The sequence below is a fragment of the Podarcis melisellensis genome (assembly GCF_964234715.1).
Source record: "Podarcis melisellensis genome assembly, chromosome: 14".
Classification (NCBI taxonomy): Eukaryota; Metazoa; Chordata; class Lepidosauria; order Squamata; family Lacertidae; genus Podarcis; species Podarcis melisellensis.
In genome coordinates this window covers 10,530,038-10,552,882 of record NC_138546.1, presented here as the reverse complement: position 1 = coordinate 10,552,882, position 22,845 = coordinate 10,530,038, and the positions used below count along the sequence as shown (strand labels likewise).

The window sequence follows — 22,845 nt, the reverse complement described above, 5'->3', positions numbered from 1 at the left end:
AGAAGCTTCACAAGTGAAAGGAAACCACAGTTAAAACAAAGTAAGGGTGGATATCCTATCTATACAGAGGAAGCTGCCTCATAATGAGATACCCCATTGGCATATCTGGCACAGAACTGTCTGGCATCAACTCTCTAGGCTTCCAGACAAGATTACTATCCCTATCCAATCTAGAAATGTCGTTAGTTGAACCAGAAACCTTTTGCATGCAAAGCTCTGCTACTAAGCCATGGTCCTCCTTTTAAGATCACTGAAACACCAACATCTTTATGGGGAAACTGCAATTGGATTAAACTGAAGCAAGCTGGGTTTTAGATTAATCATTGGTAGTAATACAAAATTCAAAGTTATGTACATTCCCGATGAACATGGTCAGTTAGAACAAGCATTCAAGCAAAGAAACGAGTGGAAGAAAACGCACTTGTTTCGCTTGGGAGCTCTGCATCTTAATTTTATAAAGGAATACACTTAAACTTGCAAGCCAAATATTAAGTACCTTCTTCATCTGTAGAACTCTCTGAATTTGTAAATTTATTCAAGTAACCAGGGCCTGAAGCAGGAACAGGAGTGTTATCAGAATCCGAGTGGTTTGATTCTGTAGCACGATTTCCGAGCTCTTTGGTTGGTGTTTCCTAAAAAATAATCCCAAGAAATACGATTACTTCCATTACTGTATGCATGTGATGCTTCACCATTTGAAACCATATTGAAGATCTACAGTGTGGTATTTCAAAGCAGCCCAGATTTTCTTGGTTTGGGGGGATAGGGGTGGGGATGTCGATGTACTACCCACCAAGTTCACAGAATCATAGAATTGTAAGGTACCCCTAAGGATCATCTAGTCCAACCCCCTGCAATGCAGGAATATGCAGGTGTCCCATATGAGGATCGAACCTGCAACCTTGGCATTATCAGCACCACGCTCTAACCAGCTGAGCTATCTAGCTAGCAACTGCATCATCATGCATTTCATTTTACAACTGTTTACCGTTGTTACTGCATGGCATTTACCGTACTCTTATTTCCAGGGGCTGCAAGCCTGAAGTGGGCAGGGTTAACGCAAAAATAGGTGCAGCCAGGGCTGAAAGTCAGCAGGGGGATCCCACACACTCACCTTCAGCTCAAAATAAAGGCATCTTCAAACCTAATTGCCTGATGGGGAAACTTTTGGTATGGGGAGTCACCATACATGGGGAGGGTTACCAACAACAGCAACATCTTCTGTGACCGGACTTCCAGAAAGAACCACAGCTCCCACAATACAGCACCCTCAAGTACCAAAAAGATTCCTACCGTATAAAACCTTTTGTGTGGATCAACAGACCAAAAGATCTTGGTGTAAAACATAACTCAATTATTTTGGACAGCACTCAAAAGTTAAGAAACTCTGCACCATTCCGCAAACCTAATCATCGTTCATTTCTAGAGGTTTGGTTTTTTGTTTTTTGTTTTGCTGCTTTTTTATATAATTAAAGGCCTCAATTTGCTGTGCTAGTTTGCTTTCCCACAAGGTATAAAAGGCACCTTGTGGCCTATCTTATTACAGAAGTAGGAACTAGATACACAACCTTGGAATTCTGTAAAGTAGGTCAACTATTTTCAGAGAGGGAGAGGGAGTGTACACACACAACCGTTCTAACTCAAAGAACTACAGGCAACCCCAGTGTTCTTCACAATCACAACTGTAGGTTACAGTAACCACCAACTGTTTCGATCCCCATGTGCTTCTTTGCTTAAATCATTGCCATTTAGTGCAATTAGGAGGCGAGTTTGATACAGTTAATGCAGCATGGCTCAGGATGATATATTTCTTTATAGAAGGCCACTTCTTAGTGGGACACTGACTAGGAAAATTACTGGTAATCTGAATATTTTAGTTATATTTAATTGTATTTACCTACCTCTGTACAAACGAGGTATGGACTAAACAGGATAGATTGAGGAGCTGATAAACCTGTTCTATGATGCTCTTATTTTAGAATGAACGATCAACTCCACTCGTCCATCTTAGTTCAAACCCTTAAAAATCATGTGGGACAACAGGAATTCAGGCTTTTCACTTTCTTTTATGATTTAACACAGCTGACGTGTTGTGGCAATGATTTATTGTGAAAGCACCAAACTGTAGGAAGAGGAAACAAATCACGATCTCTGGCTTTAGCATTACAACCAAACTAAGGTTTGTTTCAATCCAAAAGGAAGTCATCAGAGCAGAACCGCAATCTGTACTTTGGACATCGTGCTAAGCCAGAGACAGCAGAGTGGGCACAATCAAATTGAGCACATCTTTTTATGGCTTACTGTGATCAGTGTGCATATCCATTACTTGCACAGCTTTTGAAAACACAAGAAGGGTCTGCAGGATCAGTGGCCCATCTAGCCCTGTATCCTGTTCTCACAGTGGTCAACCAAAAGTCCATGGGAAACTGAGCTTAACAGCACTCTTCCCGACCTGAGATTCTCTTAATCTCTATCGTGAACTCCCGCAAACACACAATATTTAGGTTCTATGTTTTTTCCCCTGCAACAAAATATTTGCATAGGAAAGATTATGAAAACTCTGGCCTCTGAGATTATGTGGCTATTCTGTCTTCTCCTCCCCTACATCCTTGCACAAACGTCCATTTGCCACAGTGAGCCCAAGGTTTCCAAACTGATGGTGACCTTTCCACCACCAGCAGGCATTTACATTTTAGAGAACAAATAACGAGAAAGGCATCAGATACCTGATCGAAAAGATAGACTGTGACATCATCAAAGAACGTTACGGCTTTCCTCTCATTCTTCATAAAGTTTTCAGAAGGGTTGTTCTGCCCTGGTGGCTTCGGATGTTTTAACAAGCTCCTTAGATGTTTGCCATCATCCCTATCCGTAAGGATCACCGGTACTTGGTGGACAATTTCCTCATCGCTGTCAGAGCTAAGTCCATGCAAGTGGAAAGTTCTCATATCATCCTCAGAATCGTCACTGTTCTCATCTTCTTCATCAGCATCATCCCCATCCACTGACAGATCAAGCATCCCAGAAACATCAAGTTTACCAAGGTATTTTCCCTCGATGTCTGGCTCTTTCAACTTATTGTGACCTTCAAAGTGGCACACTAAGGATTTTTCCAACACTTCAGCAGGGCCATACAAGTTAGGGGTGAGCTTTAGATCTCTCTCAGGAAGGAAGTCTGCTGTGTTAGTGCCTGTGCAAGAGACACTTCTGGGGGAATCCTCATATATGATCTCAATGTCATCTTCATCAGTAGGCTCTAGTTCTACCACAGGTAGCAATGAAGCTGTCTTGTCACCTTTATGAAGATACTCCTGCTTTGTTTCAGTGGTCTCCAGCTTCTCCTCCAACTCTAGCTGCAAGCGTGAGTTCTTTGTGAACTGGTGACTGGCTACTTGATCATCACTTGACCGATTTTCTGCATTTTTATGCTCTTCTATTTCAAAGTAGTCACTGCACATACCACCCTCTGTTCGTACTTGAGCATCTGCCAATGTATTTGTAACCTCAGATTTCTTATCTAGTTCAGAATCGTTATCAGAAAAATAGGCGGAATCTCTGTACGAATTCTGGATGCCACCAAAAGAAGTCTTAGAGATGCCTTCAAATGTGTCCATGGTATTTGCTGTGTCTAAGTCTGTATTGACATCTGGCGACAGAATGATCATAGGCTTATCACGCAAAAGACCATCACCAGCAGCACTGGACAAAGCCATGTCTTCAGTGGAGTTGCTGCCAACAAGGTGTGAAGTCCATTCAGGAGACTCCAGGTTTTCAGTTTCATAGCCACTGTCAGCAGGTTTATCAGGTGGCAAAGGTTTCTGTGGGCTCTGACCCACTAAAGACTCTAAGACCTCAATAACATCTAATGAATCCAATGAGTCCGGTGTATCAATAGACTGCCCCATACTCTGTGTGGGAGCTGATAAACTGTCCTCCAGTAGACTGTCGTGACTTGTACGGTCTGAAGGAAGGACAGGCGAAAGCGCAATGTCTTTGATCGGGGTCTCCTTGTTACATTTCTGAACCTCGGTTAAAGCATCGTCAGTTGGCTCCAGAATATACTCATCACCTTGCTCTAATCCAGATGGCTTATTCTTCAGATCCTCAATCAGCTCCCCCCAAGAACTACTATTGCATTTAAGTTCCTGCTTATTCTGCTCTCTTTCTTCCTCTTGAGCATGGAGTGCAATGCTATGACCGGGGCTACTCCCATTAGTTTGGTTTTTGGCATTCATGGATAACGTTTCATTAAAGCCAGCTTCAGAGACTTGATCCATGTCAAGGTAAGAGTAATCAATACTGTGGGCAGAGTTATCATTAACTTCTATGTTAGGAGAGGGTTTTTCAGTTCCTGATAAGGGGGATACCTGCTCCTTCTCCATCGCAGGTGACCTGGGAGACATTTGACCTTGCATAAGGGGCTGGGGCGGAATACTTTTGTTTTTATTTGTGCTCATTTGCACAAAATGTTCGTCTTCATGGACTGGAGAATTCCCATCCATTTTAAGTTCAACCCCCAGAGAGTTTGTATTTGGTGGATCTAGCACTTTTGTGTTGTCAGATGCTCTTTTTAAGTCACCACCACCAGTTCTGTTACTCAGTGCCCCCTTTAGTAAATTATTCTCTTGAAGGAAAAGAAAGTTATCCGACAGCTCTTCTGAAGTCAGTAAGCTAGGATCGGACTGCATTATGATATCCTCCTGCAAGCAAACAGCTTCACTTTCAGAAGCAGGTCTGGGACTTCTCTTCTGGAGCTGATCAACTACAGACTCCTCAAGACCTGAATATGAAACTGCTTCAAGCTCGACATGAATATCATTTAGATCAGCCAACTCAAACCTGTTTCTCATATCTGTAAATTGTTCCATTCTGTCGATATCACTAAATATATCTTGGAAAGGACTTTCAGGACAATGAACACGGAAATCCTGTTCCTTGGGATATGTATTGTAATGGAGAGAGTCCCCATCTGTAGTGGATTCAGCAGCAAAGTCCCCAAGAACTATGAAGTGAGAGTTTTTGTCCTTTACAACTGCATGACTATCCATGTCAGTCATCAATATAGAATCCTGGTTATCAAAGTTTACACTATTGTCTCTGCTCTTCTCTTCTAACTGGATGTAATAATCATTTCCAACAGAAGGGTTTTGGGCATTAAACACGGGAAGTTCCCCAGGGACACGAAGCACATCCTGCCCACTTTCAACTTGATTCCCAGGTCCTTGCTCCGTAAGTGTATTCTCAAAAACCTCCACCGGGAAGAAGATATTGGTGTAAGTCATTCCCTCATCAGGATTTGCCTGGCTGCATTCAAAGTGGTCTTGTTTGGCTGCTTCCCAGATGCATTCAAAGTTGAGCCCTCGACTTGTTTCAGTTATCGTGAGAACTTCTTCCATCTCACGGCCAAACCTGTTGCCTGTGAAATGATCCAGGATTGGAAAGGCAGAGTTACCAGAGGACTCTCTGTTTGAAGTATCAGGCTTGAGATCATTCCACTGTTCAGGATCAATCACTGAGTCCCTTTGACTTTGCATACGGAGATAAGTTAGAAGCTTATGCACTTCGTCTGCTGTTGCTCTCTTGTCTGGAGACAGCCAACAGAACTGTAAAACTTCATACCTATGAAAAGAACAACATATTCCATTTTCAATAATGTAGGTAATAATGGCCATTAAGAAAAGTCAATGCTGTATCAGGACAATTCCTTTCAATAGGCAATAAGTCTTCTTAAGTCTGAGAAACGTGCCAAACTTATTCTACTTATTAAGTGCTTGCAAACTTTTTACTACTGTGACTTATTTTTGGCATAACAAAACAGACCTCCCAATATTCAATATCTGCTCAGGCACAATACCACTAGATGGTCACAGGGAGCCACAACCTGCCCACCTCTGCCCTTTCCTATTAGTCTTAAATAGCTATTTTAAAGACTGATGAAATTAATGGGATATAACTGGATATAGGCTTCAGATACTCAAGTTTTACCATCTATCAGAATATGGCTGATCAAGACGAGGTTCTGAAAGCTTTGTCTGCTTCTCTTTTATGACCTGCACCAGGACTTCATCATCAGATAGATGTGAGTAAGGCTTCACAGCACCGCTGAAAAGCTCCCATAGCGTTACACCTAGTGACCTGCAAAAATAAAAGTCTTCAATAACAAGATGCCAGAACACAACACAATTACCCCATCATGGTACTCAGACCATAAGCTATGTTGAAAGGGATACCAAACACTCTAGGTGTGAAACTCATTCACTAGCAAGGTCTAGATCCCTAACTCCAAAAGCTCAAATCATCCAGCTGTGGAATGATGTGCAAAAACCTATTTCAGTTCTACTACTCATTAGTAAATCCCAACCCTGTTACATTTTCAGTAGAATTAAAATGGGGCCTTTGGAGATATATATTATATATGCATGCTAGCAATCCACTCTGCAGAGTTGTTTTCAAAGGAACTGCTGGACAGTTCTAACACACTCGTGTCAGTCAGAGGAATGGCTGAAACAATCTCAACAATCTCTGCCTTGCCAATTTTCTCTCTACCTCCTCTGTGTGCAAGGACAGAAAACTTCCATTTTCCCTTTAGAAAGAGGCAGCAGTTTGCCATTACGTATGAATTCATAGGATTGTGGTTTGTTCTGGATACAATCAGCTACAAGAAACCAGAGTTTCAAACCATGGTTTGAAACTCTGGTTTATTTTTAACGTATGGTATTGTAAACAAACCAGAGTTATTTGAGTTTGTATAAAGCAGCAAACTGCAATTTGCTTTAAGTGAAAACAGAAGCTCTCTTCCCTTTCCCCTCTCAGAGGAAAGGTAGTGCCAAAGCCCAAGTCTACAATCACTTATCAATGATTTTGACCAAAGATGGGTGATGGTGGTCCCTTCAGATATTGCTGGACTCCAGCTCCTATCAGCCCCAACCAGCACAGCCAAAGAATGACAGGAGCTGTAGTCCAACATCTAGAGAGCCACAGATGTCCCAACCCTGCCCAAGATCTCCCTCTAAACCAGGCCAAACACTTTCAATTAAGCAAAGCTTTAGACTATTGTTTTCATACCAGATGTTACTGTACTTTGTTTGCTCAGCTGTTAACAGTCTGTCCTGAAAGCTAGTCACCAGCTCTGGTGCAGTCCATCGAAGAGGCACAAGCTTCTTTTCATCTGTTTCAATATAATCTTCCTATTATATCAAGGAAAGAGACAAAAAATTCAAAGGGCTACCAAAAACCAGACATTGTCAAATGCTGTTTGTTCTCTCATGCCTCAGATTCCTTGGAATTAGAGAACCCTTGAATTGCCTTTGCAAAAAAGAAGGGTCAGCACGAGGGAACCAAAGCCAAAAAAATGCAATGAAGGTTCAAAATGAAGCTAAAGTTGGAGGGAATATTGGGGCAATGTGCCCAACGTGTTTTGGAGTAGAGTCTTTCAGAAGCAAATGTCATGAATAAATCACTACCCAAAAATGATCAGAAATCTCTTTGCCCCAGAAGGTGGAAATACTCTGAAATGTATTGGGCAAAATCCAATATTTAATTCTATGGCTGAATTTCCTATTGATTTAGTTCAACTGAAAAATCAATAAGTAATGATTAACTTAGTCTGTATAACTGAGGCTTTGCTTCCCCTTTTGGCTTCTGTAGCTTTTGGCCAGCCTTTCTGCATTGGAAACCTGCAATTCAGTGCTCACCTAGACATCTATACTCTATACTTCAGCACTGCTGCCATAGGAACTGAGCTAGTTGCACAACCTCCCTACTACTGTCTCTTAGCAGAGAAGCACTGTGGAAGCTATATGGTGGAAGGGGGAAAGCGAAAGCATGTACAACATTATCCTGTAGCAACAGAGCAGTGCTATGGTGGTTGGGTGCATGGACCATGTTCAGTGCCATTTGCGGCCAGAGAGATAAGTTGGTGACAGCAGAATCAGAAGCATGGATACAGGAAGAATAAGATTGGGTCAATCAATCAGAATGTCCAGGCAGTGTTTCCTATGAGTGTATGTAGGTCCACATTAAAGAAGACTGCTCAAGAAACAGACTGGTAGCTAGACCACAAAATTAAAGCATTTAGGTGGAACCTAGTATTTTATTTTATTTTATTGATCCATGGCACTCAGGTTTTATAATGCAAAAACCAATTTAAATTGTTTACCAAAAATGAGAAATTTAGCTATGTGACATGCAGAGAAAATATTTATTCACTCTAATGCCGTATATTTCATCCAAACAAGTTTAAATAACCAGTGTTGACTATCATCGTATGGATATAAATTCAGGTACATTTGATGCTCATTAAATGCACTACATGGGGCAAGAAAGGCGAAATGAAGCTCCAACAAGTTTTCTGTTTTTAAATGAGAAGCAGCCAATAGTGGTTTGCCATTTTTACTGGAGGAATGACAGGGACGCAGGTGGCGCTGTGGGTTAAAGCCTCAGCGCCTAGGACTTGCCGATCGAAAGGTCGGCGGTTCGAATCCCTGCGGCGGGGTGCGCTCCCGCTGCTCGGTCCCAGCGCCTGCCAACCTAGCAGTTCGAAAGCACCCCCGGGTGCAAGTAGATAAATAGGGACCGCTTACCAGCGGGAAGGTAAACGGCGTTTCCGTGTGCAGCTCTGGCTCACCAGATGCAGCTTTGTCACGCTGGCCACGTGACCCGGAAGTGTCTCCGGACAGCGCTGGCCCCTGGCCTCTTGAGTGAGATGGGCGCACAACCCCAGAGTCTGTCAAGACTGGCCCGTACGGGCAGGGGTACCTTTACCTTTACCTCTATGCCTCAGAACAACACCAGAGGCTGCTTTTAATTTTTTTAAGAGTGTTCCTAATCCTACTGGATTCAGTTACCAGCACAAGATTGCACAGGCCTTAATATCAGCAGTATATAGTACCTCTTAAATGGCACAATCCCACTGACATATGCAAATTACTGCACTAGAACAAAGAGTAGATGGAGATCAGGAAGTCCAACATGCACAGATGCATCAAAGAGCAGTATAAAAATGGAGATTACAATGTGCACCATTATCAAGCTACAGAACTGCTCACAGTTCAGCAAGCCCACATAAAACAGTAATTTGTAACTTTAGCCACTGCCATTCTGTAAATGTGTCAACTTACCTTATACCTACTGAATCCTATTCCATAATCTCCCACTTTTACGTTTAGATCGGATGTAAGGAAGCAGTTGCGTAAGGCTAGGTCACTGGAAAAAAATACCAAAATACTGCAATGAGAACAAAAGTTCACAATAGCTCCTATGATTAAAAAAAAATCAATAATGCGGCCAAGCTCATCTGACACAGCACAGTATTACATTACAGCTTTAAATATAGCACCAGCCATTCAAAAATCATCATGGAACATACGCATGTGCTTATCTGAGCCCTGGAGAACCAGAATGGTGAAATGGATCAAATATTGGACTTTGGCTAGAAAGCATGAGTGAAGCTGCAACATTCACTTGGTAATCTCAGGCCAGTCTGCTGCAAATGACATCTTTGTGAACAAACAGCAGCTGGAGGGTGGGGGGAAGAGGGATATATTTGGCAGGAAACAGGGGAAGGGGTCTAGATCGGGGTCCTGCAGCTGCTTTTTCTTCAAAATAGAAAATTGAAGTGGCCAGCTAAACACGCTTCTTAACAAGCAAAAATAATGTAGTATGTAGTTTTGCTTTTCGAATACTGTTGTGCAAGTCATCCAGGGAAACCTCAGACAACCACTGCATAGACAGACTACAAGCAATTTCATTAGGGTTGAGTTTCAGTGGAAAAATGGCAGTTCAATTACCGGCCACATTCATGTCAACATTTTATTCATACATAAACTGTAAAATAAAAAAGGGTTGAAGAAATGTGTGCATTTATAAGACTATGCTGCAGCCACAACCTCCACTTTGTGATCTTCCAACTCATGGATGGAAGCAAAACAAAAAACAGAACCGCAAACGTCTTTATATTCTCTGGCGTGGGGTAGCGGGAAATGCAAATAAGAAGGTTGCTGCTATATTCAGCATGCCTTAGAACCTACTAAATCTAGTATTTCAGAACTAAGGGATTTGTCTTTGTCTTTTATGTAATGTACATGCAAAAGAATTATTCATTTGGCAGCCATACCCATGGACAAAATTATGTTTATGCATTATGCAGAGTCCAGCTGCAATCTCACACGCCATCCTCTGTAGCAGCATTATTTGGGAATCTCCTTTAATGTTCTCCTGTTCATTGCAAAGGTACGTTTTTAGGTCACCCTGTAAAATAAGAACAGTCATCAATGCCTTCTCAAGCTGGTTGCACTTAACAGTTATTTAATGAAGCAGCAGCTAAGCGCAGTTTAGGTCTTGTCAGTCAACAAGGTTATAAATATTAGTTATAAATAAGCTTGCACTCAGAGAGCACTGTCGTCAAATTTCAAGTCTCTATAACGTTTCTTTAAAAAGGTAGCTGAGGTACACACCGTGACTGTTTTAAAGCTATTCAGGACTTATTTATGCACTTAATATAATAACTGGTCTGGAATAAAGTTATGGGAAAATGAAAAATGGAAGCTATACCCACAGGTCTTCTCTGGGACAGGAAAAGAAAGGGGCTAAGAGGCAAGAATGACAATGCACAGAAAGATGGATAGCAGCACTGATCTCTGTGCAAAGTGGCTGTGCTTCTGAACCTGTCTCTCTCATATACATTAGCCACTACACTGCACCAGCCCTGCACATAAGGGCTGGTTTAAAGCAGATTCACACCACACTCAAGTATTCTGAAAAACACATCTACTATACCAGGATCACACGAACTGATCTGAGAGAATGATACTACAGTACTACAAATCTTGAGTTTCAACATTTATTCACTGCAGCAAGAGGGCATGACACTTATCAGTAGACTGTATAAGAAAACTGCAGACAGGTGAAGGGAACACAAATTCCACGGTAAATTTCAAAGTGCACATCTCTCATTCATAAATGGATGCCCACCACTCAACTATTCTATGTTTGTTAACCGGCAGCTGAATGCCTGGGCGCAACTGAAAAGCATTGGGTTGGAGGCAGCATCTAAATTCTATCTGGCTTCTAACCTGCAATGCCTCGACCCATGAACACATTACAGAAGCATGTGCACAAAGCAGAGGCAAAACTGCTTCACCAACCCTAGATGGCAGCAAACTACTAGGCAAAAGTCACAGCAGCATAAGAGAACTTTGTTTTACAGCAAGACACCATTTGCTGAATTACCTCCTACAATTTGCAAGTAAAAATGATTACAGGTTGTTAAATGAGTCTACTGCCCTATGTTTTGCGGGGGGAGGGGGGGATTTTGTTTTTTAAGGAAGCCATTTCTCCTGGACGGGCTTCTACTCAAAATTCATTTGCACTAAAATAGCTCACACAAAAATGTACTTTAGCCCACACCTTCCAGAATGCAAGTGTAAAAAGCAGAGATGAAGAAGGGCATGAACAAAGCTTGACTGGGAAACTGCTTAAACACTTCCTCTGCACAACAGCAGGCTGCCAAGTGGCCAAAATAGTTCTGAGCATAATGGGTTAGCACAGTCTGGAGATGCATCTGTTAATTTGCAATGCACAACATATTTAGTGTGCAACACACATTTGCAACTCTTTTGTTTTAAGAACCTTCACTTGAATAACACAGTGTAAGTTTCCTTTTATAGCTTCTGAAGACTCACAGCTAACAAGATTACGGGCTGTCATGTTCAAAGCAAAATCCCAAACCCAGGCTTGCCTCTGAAGGTACACTCAAGAAGAAACTATGGCCAACCACAACTCCCTGACAAGCATATGGTTGCAAATGTGAATTATGTTGCATTCATACTTTTAAAATATAAGCTAACATCTTTATATCCTGATCTTAACTTGGGGCTCCCAGCATTCTCTCATCTAGGCCTCCACCAGTTAACTTCAAGCGCTCCCAAACCATCAGCCCTCCATTCACCTTTACACAATTTTTTTACATTTACAGTTAAGACTATATTATGCGTGAAGTGGTCCTAATCCCTTTTGAACTTCAGAAAGAAAATGCTAAAGATGTAACAGGAATCAGTATACAGTACTTTAAGCTTCTTTACAGAATAATTTAGTACAGGCACATCCAAAGTCTGGCCTGGGGGTCTAATCCAGCCCTCTGGTTGATTTAATCCGGCCCCTGTGGCAGTTTATTTACTAGGCAAAAAACCCCAACAACTTCAATTAAAAAAAATAAAAATCCCAACAGATTTGGGGGGACACCCCTGGTTTAGTAGAAATTCATGGGCTTCTGCAAACAATTCCAAACTGCTACTGTGTGTCTCTTCAGCAGAAGAGGAGAGAGGAAGGCAGAGGAAGGAAAGGATATACAGTTTCTACCACTGGCATCCCAGAAAATTTAAGGCTTCCTTCAGGAATGGTGCCAAGTTAGAACTATTCATTGCTCATATTCGTTACCCACACAGTAATGGCATTTTTCAAATGTGCTACAGTAATTTTTCCTGGAATTAATACATTAGGTTTCTCCAATACCTGGTTTGGAAACTGAATCTCAAAAAGGCACTAGTGTTGCACGGCTGACTTGCTCTTACCTTGGTTCCTGTGGTATGAACCCAACTCACTCTAATGATCCATAGTTTACTGTTCTAGTTTAACTATTTAATCAAACTGTTTGACTGAAATACACGTTGCCAAGCAAGACGCTCCCAATTATATATTAGCAGATTAGGCTTTGGAAAATATATTTAATACTAGTAAGTTATGCAAACTGCAGTTGGGAAGAGCTATTTCAGAAGAGTCATTCTTCCTGAATTTAAGGGAAGAGGAAATGTCTTTTCCAAGAGGATACTTCCTATAACACATGCATCATCTTAACACACAGTGCTTCCTAAGAACCATTTTTCCACATGCAAATGTTATGCAGGAGCAAAAGGACGAAATCCGAAAACAATGGAGACTCCTCCAGTGGTGTAGTGGTTAAGAGCGGTAGACTCGTAATCTGGGGAACCGGGTTCGCGTCCCCGCTCCTCCACATGCAGCTGCTGGGTGACCTTGGGCTAGTCACACATCTCTGAAGTCTCTCAGCCCCACTCCCCTCACAGAGTGTTTGTTGTGGGGGAGGAAGGGAAAGGAGAATGTTAGCCGCTTTGAGAATCCTTAAAGGGAGTGAAAGGCGGGATATCAAATCCAAACTCTTCTTCTTCTTCTTCTTCTTCTTCATCATCATCATCAAGCAGCAACTGAATTTTAAAACCAAATCGGAAAACCAGAGCAAAAAAGAGCTGCTATCTGGAAGCCACTTAAACCCTCCTTCGTGGCTGCCTTCTCTGCATACACAGTTGTTTGCATGTAATGGCTTGCCACACAACCTGCACCACATCATTGCAAACTTCCCAAATGGGGAGAGGGGGAGGGCTTGCCTGCCCATATGGACCACTACCTGTCAGTAACTTGCAACAAAGAGAAGACCACTAGAGGGAGATATTTAAAGCACCTGCTCAAGCTATAGAAATGCTTATACTTTGGAACTCCCTGCCTATTGATGTTAAGCAGCAAGCATAACTGTAATCTTAGTACACCATCACTGTATGCTTTTGCTTTGTACTGTGCTCTATTAGATGCCTGCTGAAAATGTTTCTGTTTCAGAGGATCTATTCAGACACATGCTTTGTTTATCTGTTTGTAAATTTGCTTCAAATGTTTTGTTTAGATTTTTAAAACGTTTTAAAATGTTTGTTAAATCATTTATTTTGCAGGTAGCATGCTCCTTGTTCCCACTCCAGTAGGTTTTTTTTTTAATTTCCTCTTATGGTTCTCCATTTCTCTCATGACTCTGAGGTAGCTGGGATCACTGGTGATGGTTTTTCTGGAACATTTTCCTATGCACATTAGGGTTAATTTGCATTAGAAAATGTTCTGATGTCTTGAGAGTGATCTAAGGTAGTATGCTTATTTTACTTGTATTTAGCAAACAAATCTTTAAAACAGCCAAGCTGTGCTAATATTGTATGTGGAATTGGTATCTATTCACTGCTGCTAATTAACTTAGGTAAGAAAAAAATTCCATGGAAAAATAAAGTAGTGGAACGTTTTCGGTTTTGGAGTTACTGGCTGGAATTAAGCTACTACTGATGGGCATGATGAGAGTGATTTTTACAGCAGTTAATTCATCTATTTGGGGGTAATTTTTTTGAGGGTGGGGACCAGAATAGGTGTCTTATTCTTTCAAAGCTTTGCAGAGTTTATATGTAAACTTCCTTGGGCAGTCCTTAAAGGAGATATAAGTGACTTAGCGACAGAGGGAGTCAACTGGAAAACTAAGCTGTATGAAAGGTTCCAAGATTAGCAGCTTCTTTAAGCATCAGTTTTCACAGCTGTAAGGAAAATCCTGAGAACACACCAAATCCCCATGTATAGCAACAGAGAATAACAGCCAGGAAGTATATCCCTGTTCTAAGGCTACATTTGGAAAGTGTGAGGAGGGGAAGCGGGGGGGGGGGGTAGAGAACGTGTATGACTATGGCATGTGAAGTGCCAACATCAAGCAACTTTAAGGAAAGGAGCAAATGTTGTTGTTTAGTCAGTCATGTCCGACTCTTTGTGACCCCATGGCCCAGAGCACGCTAGGCACTCCTGTCTTCCACTGCCTCCCGCAGCTTGGTCACACTCATGTTAGTAGCTTTGAGAACACTGTCCATCCATCTCATCCTCTGTCGTCCCCTTCTCCTTGTGCCCACCATCTTTCCCAGCATCAGGGTCTTTTCCAGGGAGTCTTCTCTTCTCCAAAGAGGTGGCCAAAGTATTGGAGCCTCAGCTTCACGATCTGCCCTTCCAGTGAACACTCAGGGCTGATTTCCTTCAGAATGGATAGATCTGATCTTCTGGCAGTCCACGGGACTCTCAAGAGTCTCCTCCAGCACCATAATTCAAAAGCATCAATTCTCCGGTGATCAGCCTTCTTTATGGTCCAGCTCTCACTTCCATACATCACTACAGTGGTGCCCCGCAAGACGAATGCCTCGCAAGACGAAAAACCCGCAAGACGAAAGGGTTTTTCGGGTTTTGCGACGCTTCGCTAGACGATTTTCCCTATGGGCTTGCATCGCAAGACGAAAGCCCATAGGGAAATCTCGGGGACCTTTTTTTAAATGCTGGCGGTGGGGAGCAAAGCCTTTTTCCCCCCTCCGGACTTCAGAAGAGGTCCAGGAAGGCCGGCGGGGGCGAAAGGCTTTGCTCCCCACCGCCAGCATTTTAAAAGCGGTCCGGGATAGCAGGGAAGCGCTTCCCGCTATCCCGGACGGCTTTTGAAGGCAGGCAGGGGGGGCAAAGACTTTTGCCCCCCCGCCCGCCTTGGGAAGAGGTCCAGGACCTCTTCCCAAGGCGGGCGGGGGGCAAAAGTCTTTGCCCCCCCTGCCTGCCTAACCGGGGGCTTTTAAATCGCCCCGGGACTGTCCGGGGCGATTTAAAAGCCCCCGGACGGCTTTTGAAGCCTCCCCCCGCCGCCCGGCATCGGGGCATCGTCCCGATGCAGGGCGGCCGGGCAGGAACGCCTCCCCCCGCCGCCCGGCTTCGGGGCATCGTCCCGATGCCGGGCGGTGGGGCAGGAACGCCTCCCCCCGCCGCCCGGCTTCGGGGCATCGTCCCGATGCCGGGCGGTGGAGCAGGAACGCCTCCCCCCGCCGCCCGGCTTCGGGGCATCGTTCCGATGCCGGGCGACGGGGCGAGAAAGCCTCCCCCCGCCGCCCGGCTTCGGGGCATCGTCCCGATGCAGGGCGGCCGGGCAGGAACGCCTCCCCCCGCCGCCCGGCTTCGTTGCATCGTCCCGATGCCGGGCGACGGGGCGAGAAAGCCTCCCCCCGCCGCCCGGCATCGGAACCATGTCCCGATGCCGGGCGACGGGGCGGGAAAGCCTCCCCCCGCCGCCCGGCATCGGAACGATGTCCCGAAGCCGGGCGGCCGGGCGGGAAAGCCTCCCCCCCCCGCCCGGCTTAGGGGCATCGTCCCGATGCCGGGCGGTGGGGCAGGAACGCCTCCCCCAGCCGCCCGGCTTCGGGGCATCGTCCCGATGCCGGGCGGTGGGGCAGGAACGCCTCCCCCAGCCGCCCGGCTTCGGGGCATCGTCCCGATGCCGGGCGGTGGGGCAGGAACGCCTCCCCCCGCCGCCCGGCTTCGGGGCATCGTCCCGATGCCGGGCGGTGGGGCAGGAACGCCTCCCCCAGCCGCCCGGCATCAGAACGATGTCCCGAAGCCGGGCGGCCGGGCGGGAAAGCCTCCCCCCGCCGCCCGGCTTCGGGGCATCGTCCCGATGCCGGGAAGTGGGGCAGGAACGCCTCCCCCAGCCGCCCGGCTTCGGGGCATCGTCCCGATGCCGGGCGGTGGGGCAGGAACGCCTCCCCCCGCCGCCCGGCTTCGGGGCATCGTCCCGATGCCGGGCGGTGGGGCAGGAACGCCTCCCCCAGCCGCCCGGCTTCGGGGCATCGTCCCGATGCCGGGCGGTGGGGCAGGAACGCCTCCCCCCGCCGCCCGGCTTCGGGGCATCGTCCCGATGCCGGGCGGTGGGGCAGGAACGCCTCCCCCCGCCGCCCGGCTTCGGGGCATCGTCCCGATGCCGGGCGGTGGGGCATGAACGCCTCCCCCAGCCGCCCGGCTTCGGGGCATCGTTCTGATGCCGGGCGGTGGGGCAGGAACGCCTCCCCCCACCGCCCGGCATCGGAACGATGTCCCGAAGCCGGGCGGCCGGGCGAGAAAGCCTCCCCCCGCCGCCCGGCATCGGAACGATGTCCCGAAGCCGAACGGCGGGGCGAGAAAGCCTTTGTCCCCCCTGCCTGCCTTCCCAGGGGCTTTTAAATCGCCCCGGACAGCGGAGAAGTCCTCCGCTGTCCCGGGTGATTTTAAAATGCCGCCCGCCAGAAGAGGTCGGGGGAAGGCGTTTTCCATAGGAACGCATTAATTGATTTTCAATGCATTCCTATGGAAAACCGTGCATCGCAAGACGAAAAACTCGCAAGACGAAGAGACTTGCGGAACGAATTAATTTCGTCTTGCGAGGCACCACTGTACTGGGAAAACCATAGCTTTAACTATATGGACCTTTGTCGGCAAGGTGATGTTTCTGCTTTTTAAGATACTGTCTAGGTTTGTCAAAATTGGGAAAGGAGTACGACAAGGCTGTAGATTGTCTCCCTGCTTATTTAACTTATATGCAGAACTCATCACGCGAAAGGCTGGGCTGGATGAATCCCAAGCCAAAATTAAGATTGCCGGAAGAAAAATCAACAACCTCAGATATGTTGTCTAGGTTTGTCATTGCTTTTCTCCCAAGAAGCAGGCGTCTTTTAATTTCGTGACTGCTGTCACCATCTGCAGTGATCATGGAAACCCAGGAAAGTAAAATCTCTCACTGCCTCCATTTCTTCCCCTTCTATTTGCCAGGAGGTGATGGGACCAGTGGCCATGATCTTAGTTTTTTTGATGTTGAGCTTCATACTATATTTTGCATTCTCCTCTTTCACCCTCATTAAAAGGTTCTTTAATTCCCCCTCACTTTCTGCCATCAAGGTAGTGTATATCACATATATTGCAAAGGAGCAAATGAGTGGGGGCTAATCCAGAAAAGGAGAGCAGAAGGAAGAGCTTGTAAGGGACAGAATCTAGAAACCTGCAAAATACCAGAGGTTGAAGGAGTGGCTGAGGGGCACTTGCTATGGAAAGTTGGGTAGGAGTAGTATGCTGTATGGAGGGGGAGGACTACACTTCCCATCATTCCTGACCATTGGTCATGCTTCCTGGGGCTGAAGCCAAAAACATTAGGAAAGCACCATGTTGGCTACCCCTAGAATAGACCTCTAGGGTCTTTCTTTTAGATCTGGAGAAAATAATCTAGGTTAAAAACAGTAATTGATGTGAGCCAGTATGACTGTCAGTTTTTAACCCCCCCCCATCACTTTTGTTTTTTTTAACACAAGACAAGCTTCCCCGTCTATGTACTTCTCTTTTCTAGAAATTTAGAATCAAGCAGTCACAGCTCTAGGAAGGATTAAAGGTAAACTGTATGCTCCGAAGAATGAGTGCAGACTTGCTGCCCAGAACTGCCAACTTCTTCTTCTCATTCTGCAGCAATAGGTTCCTGACGAGCTACTTTCTATGGAAGCATACCCAGTTAACAGGCCGGCCAGCCTTGCCATAATAATGTTACATCCACTTCATAATACGATTCTTTGCTCCTCATTTGTCATGCTATCAACAAATAATTCTGTGTGCTGACGGAAGATTGGCCACATACAGCTGGGTAATATATTACAGTTAATAAGATGGTTACTACCCTATTTTTAACCTGGTACAACCTCAGGACGATCGGAAATGATACACCATTAGTTAATTATAGATTAAGAGGACTGCCACAAACATGCCATCTAGTTCCTACACAATCATTTGAGACAAGAGGAAACTAAGGAGCTATTGCTTGTTTTAAGAAAACAGCAGCAGCTAGACCTTATGAAGGGCTAGGAGAGCTCATGAGCACTTTACACAGTATTCTGTCAGATGTCATCACAGTTCTATTTAGGCACAGTGGATCAATTCTATTTTGTTTTATATTTCAGGCAATAATGGTGGGCAATATGCTTTAGTTGAGATTCCTGCATTTGCAGGGCTTGGACTAGATGAGCACTTCCAACTCTACAATCTTATGGTTCTAAGACAATCAGGTTTTTAGGTATAGACCTGCATCTTCCCAATGCAATTGTCCTTGTTTGGATTCAAGCATGTAGGTAATAGTGAAGGTACAGAGAATTACAATGAAAGCAAGTGAAAATCGGTCTCAATGAAGAACTTATATGCATTGGTTGTCAAGGTAGATTATTTTTTACCACTGAGGAAAAAGCCACCACCACGCTGCAGAGGTTTATAACCACCACCAGACACAATTTTCACTGCCTGTTAAGAGCCAACTGTGCAGCAAAAAAAAAAAAAAAAAAAAAAAAGGTGTTGTGGAAAACATCTATCTATGTTGGTCAGAGAAAGCACTTACTGTCTGATACTTATTAAAGTTGCACAAAGTAAGTGTGGCTATAACTGCCTATGTTAACAGGGCTATGTAGCACAGCATGCAATTAACACCAGCTTCACATCCCACTCTCCTCACTTACAAAAGTTACACACATCTCACCTACTTGCAAGTAGCAATGTGTTTTTGCAGCCGCTAAGCCGTACATTATTCCACTTCTAAGACAAGGTTTGGTTTAATCGAAGCAGGCTGTAGCAACAGGATTTTAATTTGTATGCCCATCATTTAGCAGTGAAGTTTATGAAGGCCAGTTCCTTCCCCGAAAAGCTTACTGCACAGCTACAACAGAAATGTATTCTATGCTGGCAAGCGAAATCCTCGCCTGGATTATACATGCCACAGAATCACGACAATTTCTGACATGATGTGCTAAGCCTTCAAGCAACTGGAGTATTAACAAGTTATATTCTATAAACTATGACAACTTGAATATGCAGGAGATTCCTGGAGACCGATTAAATTCATCAGAAGAAGCATGACACAATGTAGGCACAAGTAAGTTACTGAATAGCTGCCAAGTAATTTAAGATTTTCACAGGAAAAAGGTCATGTCCTACACCCACCCCACCTCCAAAGAACAAGAAATGAAATGAAAAACTAATTAGCACCGAACACCTCTAGGGACACAAGAAACTTATTGCAAAAAAATTTAACTAGGCCAGACCCACAATCCACCTAATTTGTTAAGATTCTGAAAGGACACTTGTTCCAGGAGCACTAGACAACCACAGACACTTAAACTTAGAGAGTAAACTCATGTAAAATAAACACACAACACACCTGACTGTGAGGCCTGCATTTTAAATGAAATTAAAACCAACCTAGAATACAAGAAGTGGCCATGCCAGGAAATGCAAACAGCTGTTTACTGCTAAATGCTGGTTGTAAAAGCTGTTGTGTGTAAAAACAACACAGTGAATTAGGAAATCTGTGTTAGAACGATTCCTTCCTTCCTCCTCCCCCTCCCCCTGAAGAGTGCCTGATTTAGTGTGAGCTAGGATGCTTGGCCAGATATCAGGGGGGTTTTCTACAGGGCCTGTTTTTACAAATTCCAAGAAGACTGCACTGGTTCAAATTAACCCCCTGACAAGTCTCCAGGTCAACCTTCCCAAACCTGGTTCCCCCACCCTCCTCTTCCCCAATCCCTTCCCCTTTTGCATAGTCTTAGCCTGCAAGCCTGAGGGCAAGAACTTATTACTGAGATTTGTAAATTCTGGGAGCCTTTTTTGGCCCTGGGGGGGAGGGGGTAAAAATGCTTTAGATAAATGCAGATGAAAAGGTATGAAAGTTGGAAGTAAAGTATCTTTTAAAAATATAGCTACAGGGAAAAGCTTTCTGAAGCCCTAGAGCAGGTATGAGTAACCTTTGCCCCTCCAGATGTTGCTAAACTACAACTCCTATCATCCATTCAGGTATAGGCAAACTCGCCCTCCAGATGTTTTGGGACTACAACTCCCATAATCCCTAACTAACAGGACCTGTGGTCAGGGATGATTGGAATTGTAGTCCCAAAAACATCTGGCGGGCCGAGTTTGCCTATGCCTGATCCATGTGATCATGCTGAATGGGGCTGATGGAAGTTTGGGCCCCAACAACACCACCTGGGGGGTCACCCCTTCCCTGTTCTAGAGAAGACTTCCCTAGTGCAGTGCTAAGCCAGTGCATTGTGTCTTTTAGACCTCTTAGCCTGAGCGCAGGGACTAACATTTGCAAGTCTCCCCGCCCCCTCCGAAAAGTGGGATAAAATGCTTTAAATAAAAAAATCAAGTAAACATCAAGCTCTGTGCTATTACAATGAAATGGCATTTACTCACCAAGTCACAAAACTCAAATACCAAAAGATAGGGAATGGCTTCCACACACTGCCCTGTACACTGGAGGACGTTTGGATGCTGAAGAATTCTGCAGGGAAAGAGAAACAAAGAGGGGCTCCTCAGGTCAGGCATACTCCATTTCTTTGCAGGTTTATGAGTCAAGGGGATCTCGGAAATGCCCACCCAGCAGCACACTTCTGTGAGCAAATGATTTCTGAAAGTGACTGCTCCTGGCTATCGGTAAATGAGAGGGACAGAACCACAAGCCTTCCATGCAGCAGATAGGCATACATGGAGGTAAGAGGCAGAGTGACAGTATTCAGAATGCTGCACCTGGACTGAAAAGATCAGAGTTCAGACTTTTGCTTCAGCTATAGAAGCTCACTGGGTAGCCTAACTTTATTCTTTCAAGCTCACTTTTGCATGTGCTCCACAATGAGCACATTATGTGCACCACAGAGGACAATGCTATCGATGGCCATTGTGAGAAATATGTAACGATGCATTTTCAGAAAAGCTAACCATGCCCTCCTACTTTGCACTGCTATTGAGATGCTACTTACAAGTACGGCTCTCCATGCCTCAAAAAACGTTCTTGCTCCTTGGAACTGGCACTTGCTTTCAGCTCCTTCACAACAACTCTGGCCACGCTGGAGCCTGTGTAAACCTCCCCAAGCAAAACCTGAAAAACAAGCAGCAGGTATTTGAAAACACGGAGGAAGCCACTGTGTGCACAAGTAAAATAAAAGTCAGTACAAGGCAATGTGAAGAAGACGAAGGAGGCCAGGAACTTGCTTATACCATTATTGTTGTTATTTTTCCACCCTTCACTGTAAAGTTCCAAGTCAAACCACTGGGTCCATCAAGCCTTGGGTGACCTACTCTGACTTGCAGCAGCTCTCTCCAGGGTCTCTAAGACCTCAACTCTTTTTTCAATAGCTCCTTTAACAGGAGACCACAAGAGCTGAACCTGGGGTTTCATGCATGCAGAGCATGGTCACCAGAGTGGACACTTATGGAAAGATTTCCTTAGATGCCCCAGATCACTATCATTTCACTGACTAAGCAGAGTGGAGACAGCTGCACACAGACTTCCAATCCTCTGTACCCGTCTGGTACATGGATTGCTCATACACAACACTGGGGCAGGGGGAGAAGAAAAGGGGTTCTTATGCCTCAGAAGGGTCCCACCATGAATGGGTGTTGTGCACCTTGAATTGTTCTCCAACATCTTTAATTTGTTATCTAATCTGTCCTGCAACAGAAGTTGGCAAACTTTACGCTCTTCGAGCTGGCAGCAAAATGTCAAGTTTCCAGAATGAAACACTGGACTTTGAGAAAAGAGAAGTCAGATTCAGGATAGTCGTGCATCTCAGGGCTACCCCATGAACTCTACCAAAACCAGAAAAGGGGTGGGAAAAGGTAATCTCTCTCCCACTTCTTGTAAACTGTATTTCCTTTTGGTGGGATGCTTTCTCAGTATGCAAGAACTGTAGACATCCTATAGTTCGAGCTGTAAGTTTCTGCAGTTTAAGCACTCAAAACATTTTGAAGAGCTGAAGGGAAGCAGTAATAATATGCTAATTGCTGCTGCAAACACATTCGTTAAGAGTTTTGAGAAATAATGTTGCACCAGGTTCCATCGAAACCTGAATTTTGAAATTCAAATATCAACAGTGAACGTTCTCCCCTAAAGCTGCTTACCGACACATTGGCAAGCTCGCACTCCAAAATTTATTCAAGAGCTGTTCATCATAGAATTAGAAAATTAACTGGAGAAATACAACAATCAGTACAAACTTCTTACCTTTCCAAACCAGCCATTTCCAATTTCTTGGATGTAGTTGAGATTTTGACGGACGACTTGGGATTTCAACCCTTCTGTTACACAAAATAAGACAATACATCAACAAGTGGCCACAATCTTGTTTTTGATTAACTACTTTTGTGCTCCCCCTCCAAAAAAATAAATGCACAATACAGTAGTTT

The 22,845-nt window shown here is 44.6% G+C and overlaps 1 protein-coding gene across 1 annotated transcript in view; it reads right to left on the bottom strand.

Moving 5' to 3' along the window:
• Positions 1–22,845, bottom strand: part of LMTK2 (lemur tyrosine kinase 2) — a 48,085-nt gene that overhangs the window by 2,343 nt on the left and 22,897 nt on the right. The window contains exons 4-12 of the mRNA XM_081889071.1: positions 22,664–22,737; positions 21,420–21,538; positions 20,857–20,944; positions 10,115–10,248; positions 9,120–9,204; positions 7,066–7,187; positions 5,986–6,135; positions 2,727–5,619; positions 497–632 (exon numbers count right to left, since the gene is read on the bottom strand). Coding sequence (XP_081745197.1) covers positions 497–632; positions 2,727–5,619; positions 5,986–6,135; positions 7,066–7,187; positions 9,120–9,204; positions 10,115–10,248; positions 20,857–20,944; positions 21,420–21,538; positions 22,664–22,737 — 3,801 coding nt within the window. The remainder of the gene's footprint in view (positions 1–496; positions 633–2,726; positions 5,620–5,985; positions 6,136–7,065; positions 7,188–9,119; positions 9,205–10,114; positions 10,249–20,856; positions 20,945–21,419; positions 21,539–22,663; positions 22,738–22,845) is intronic.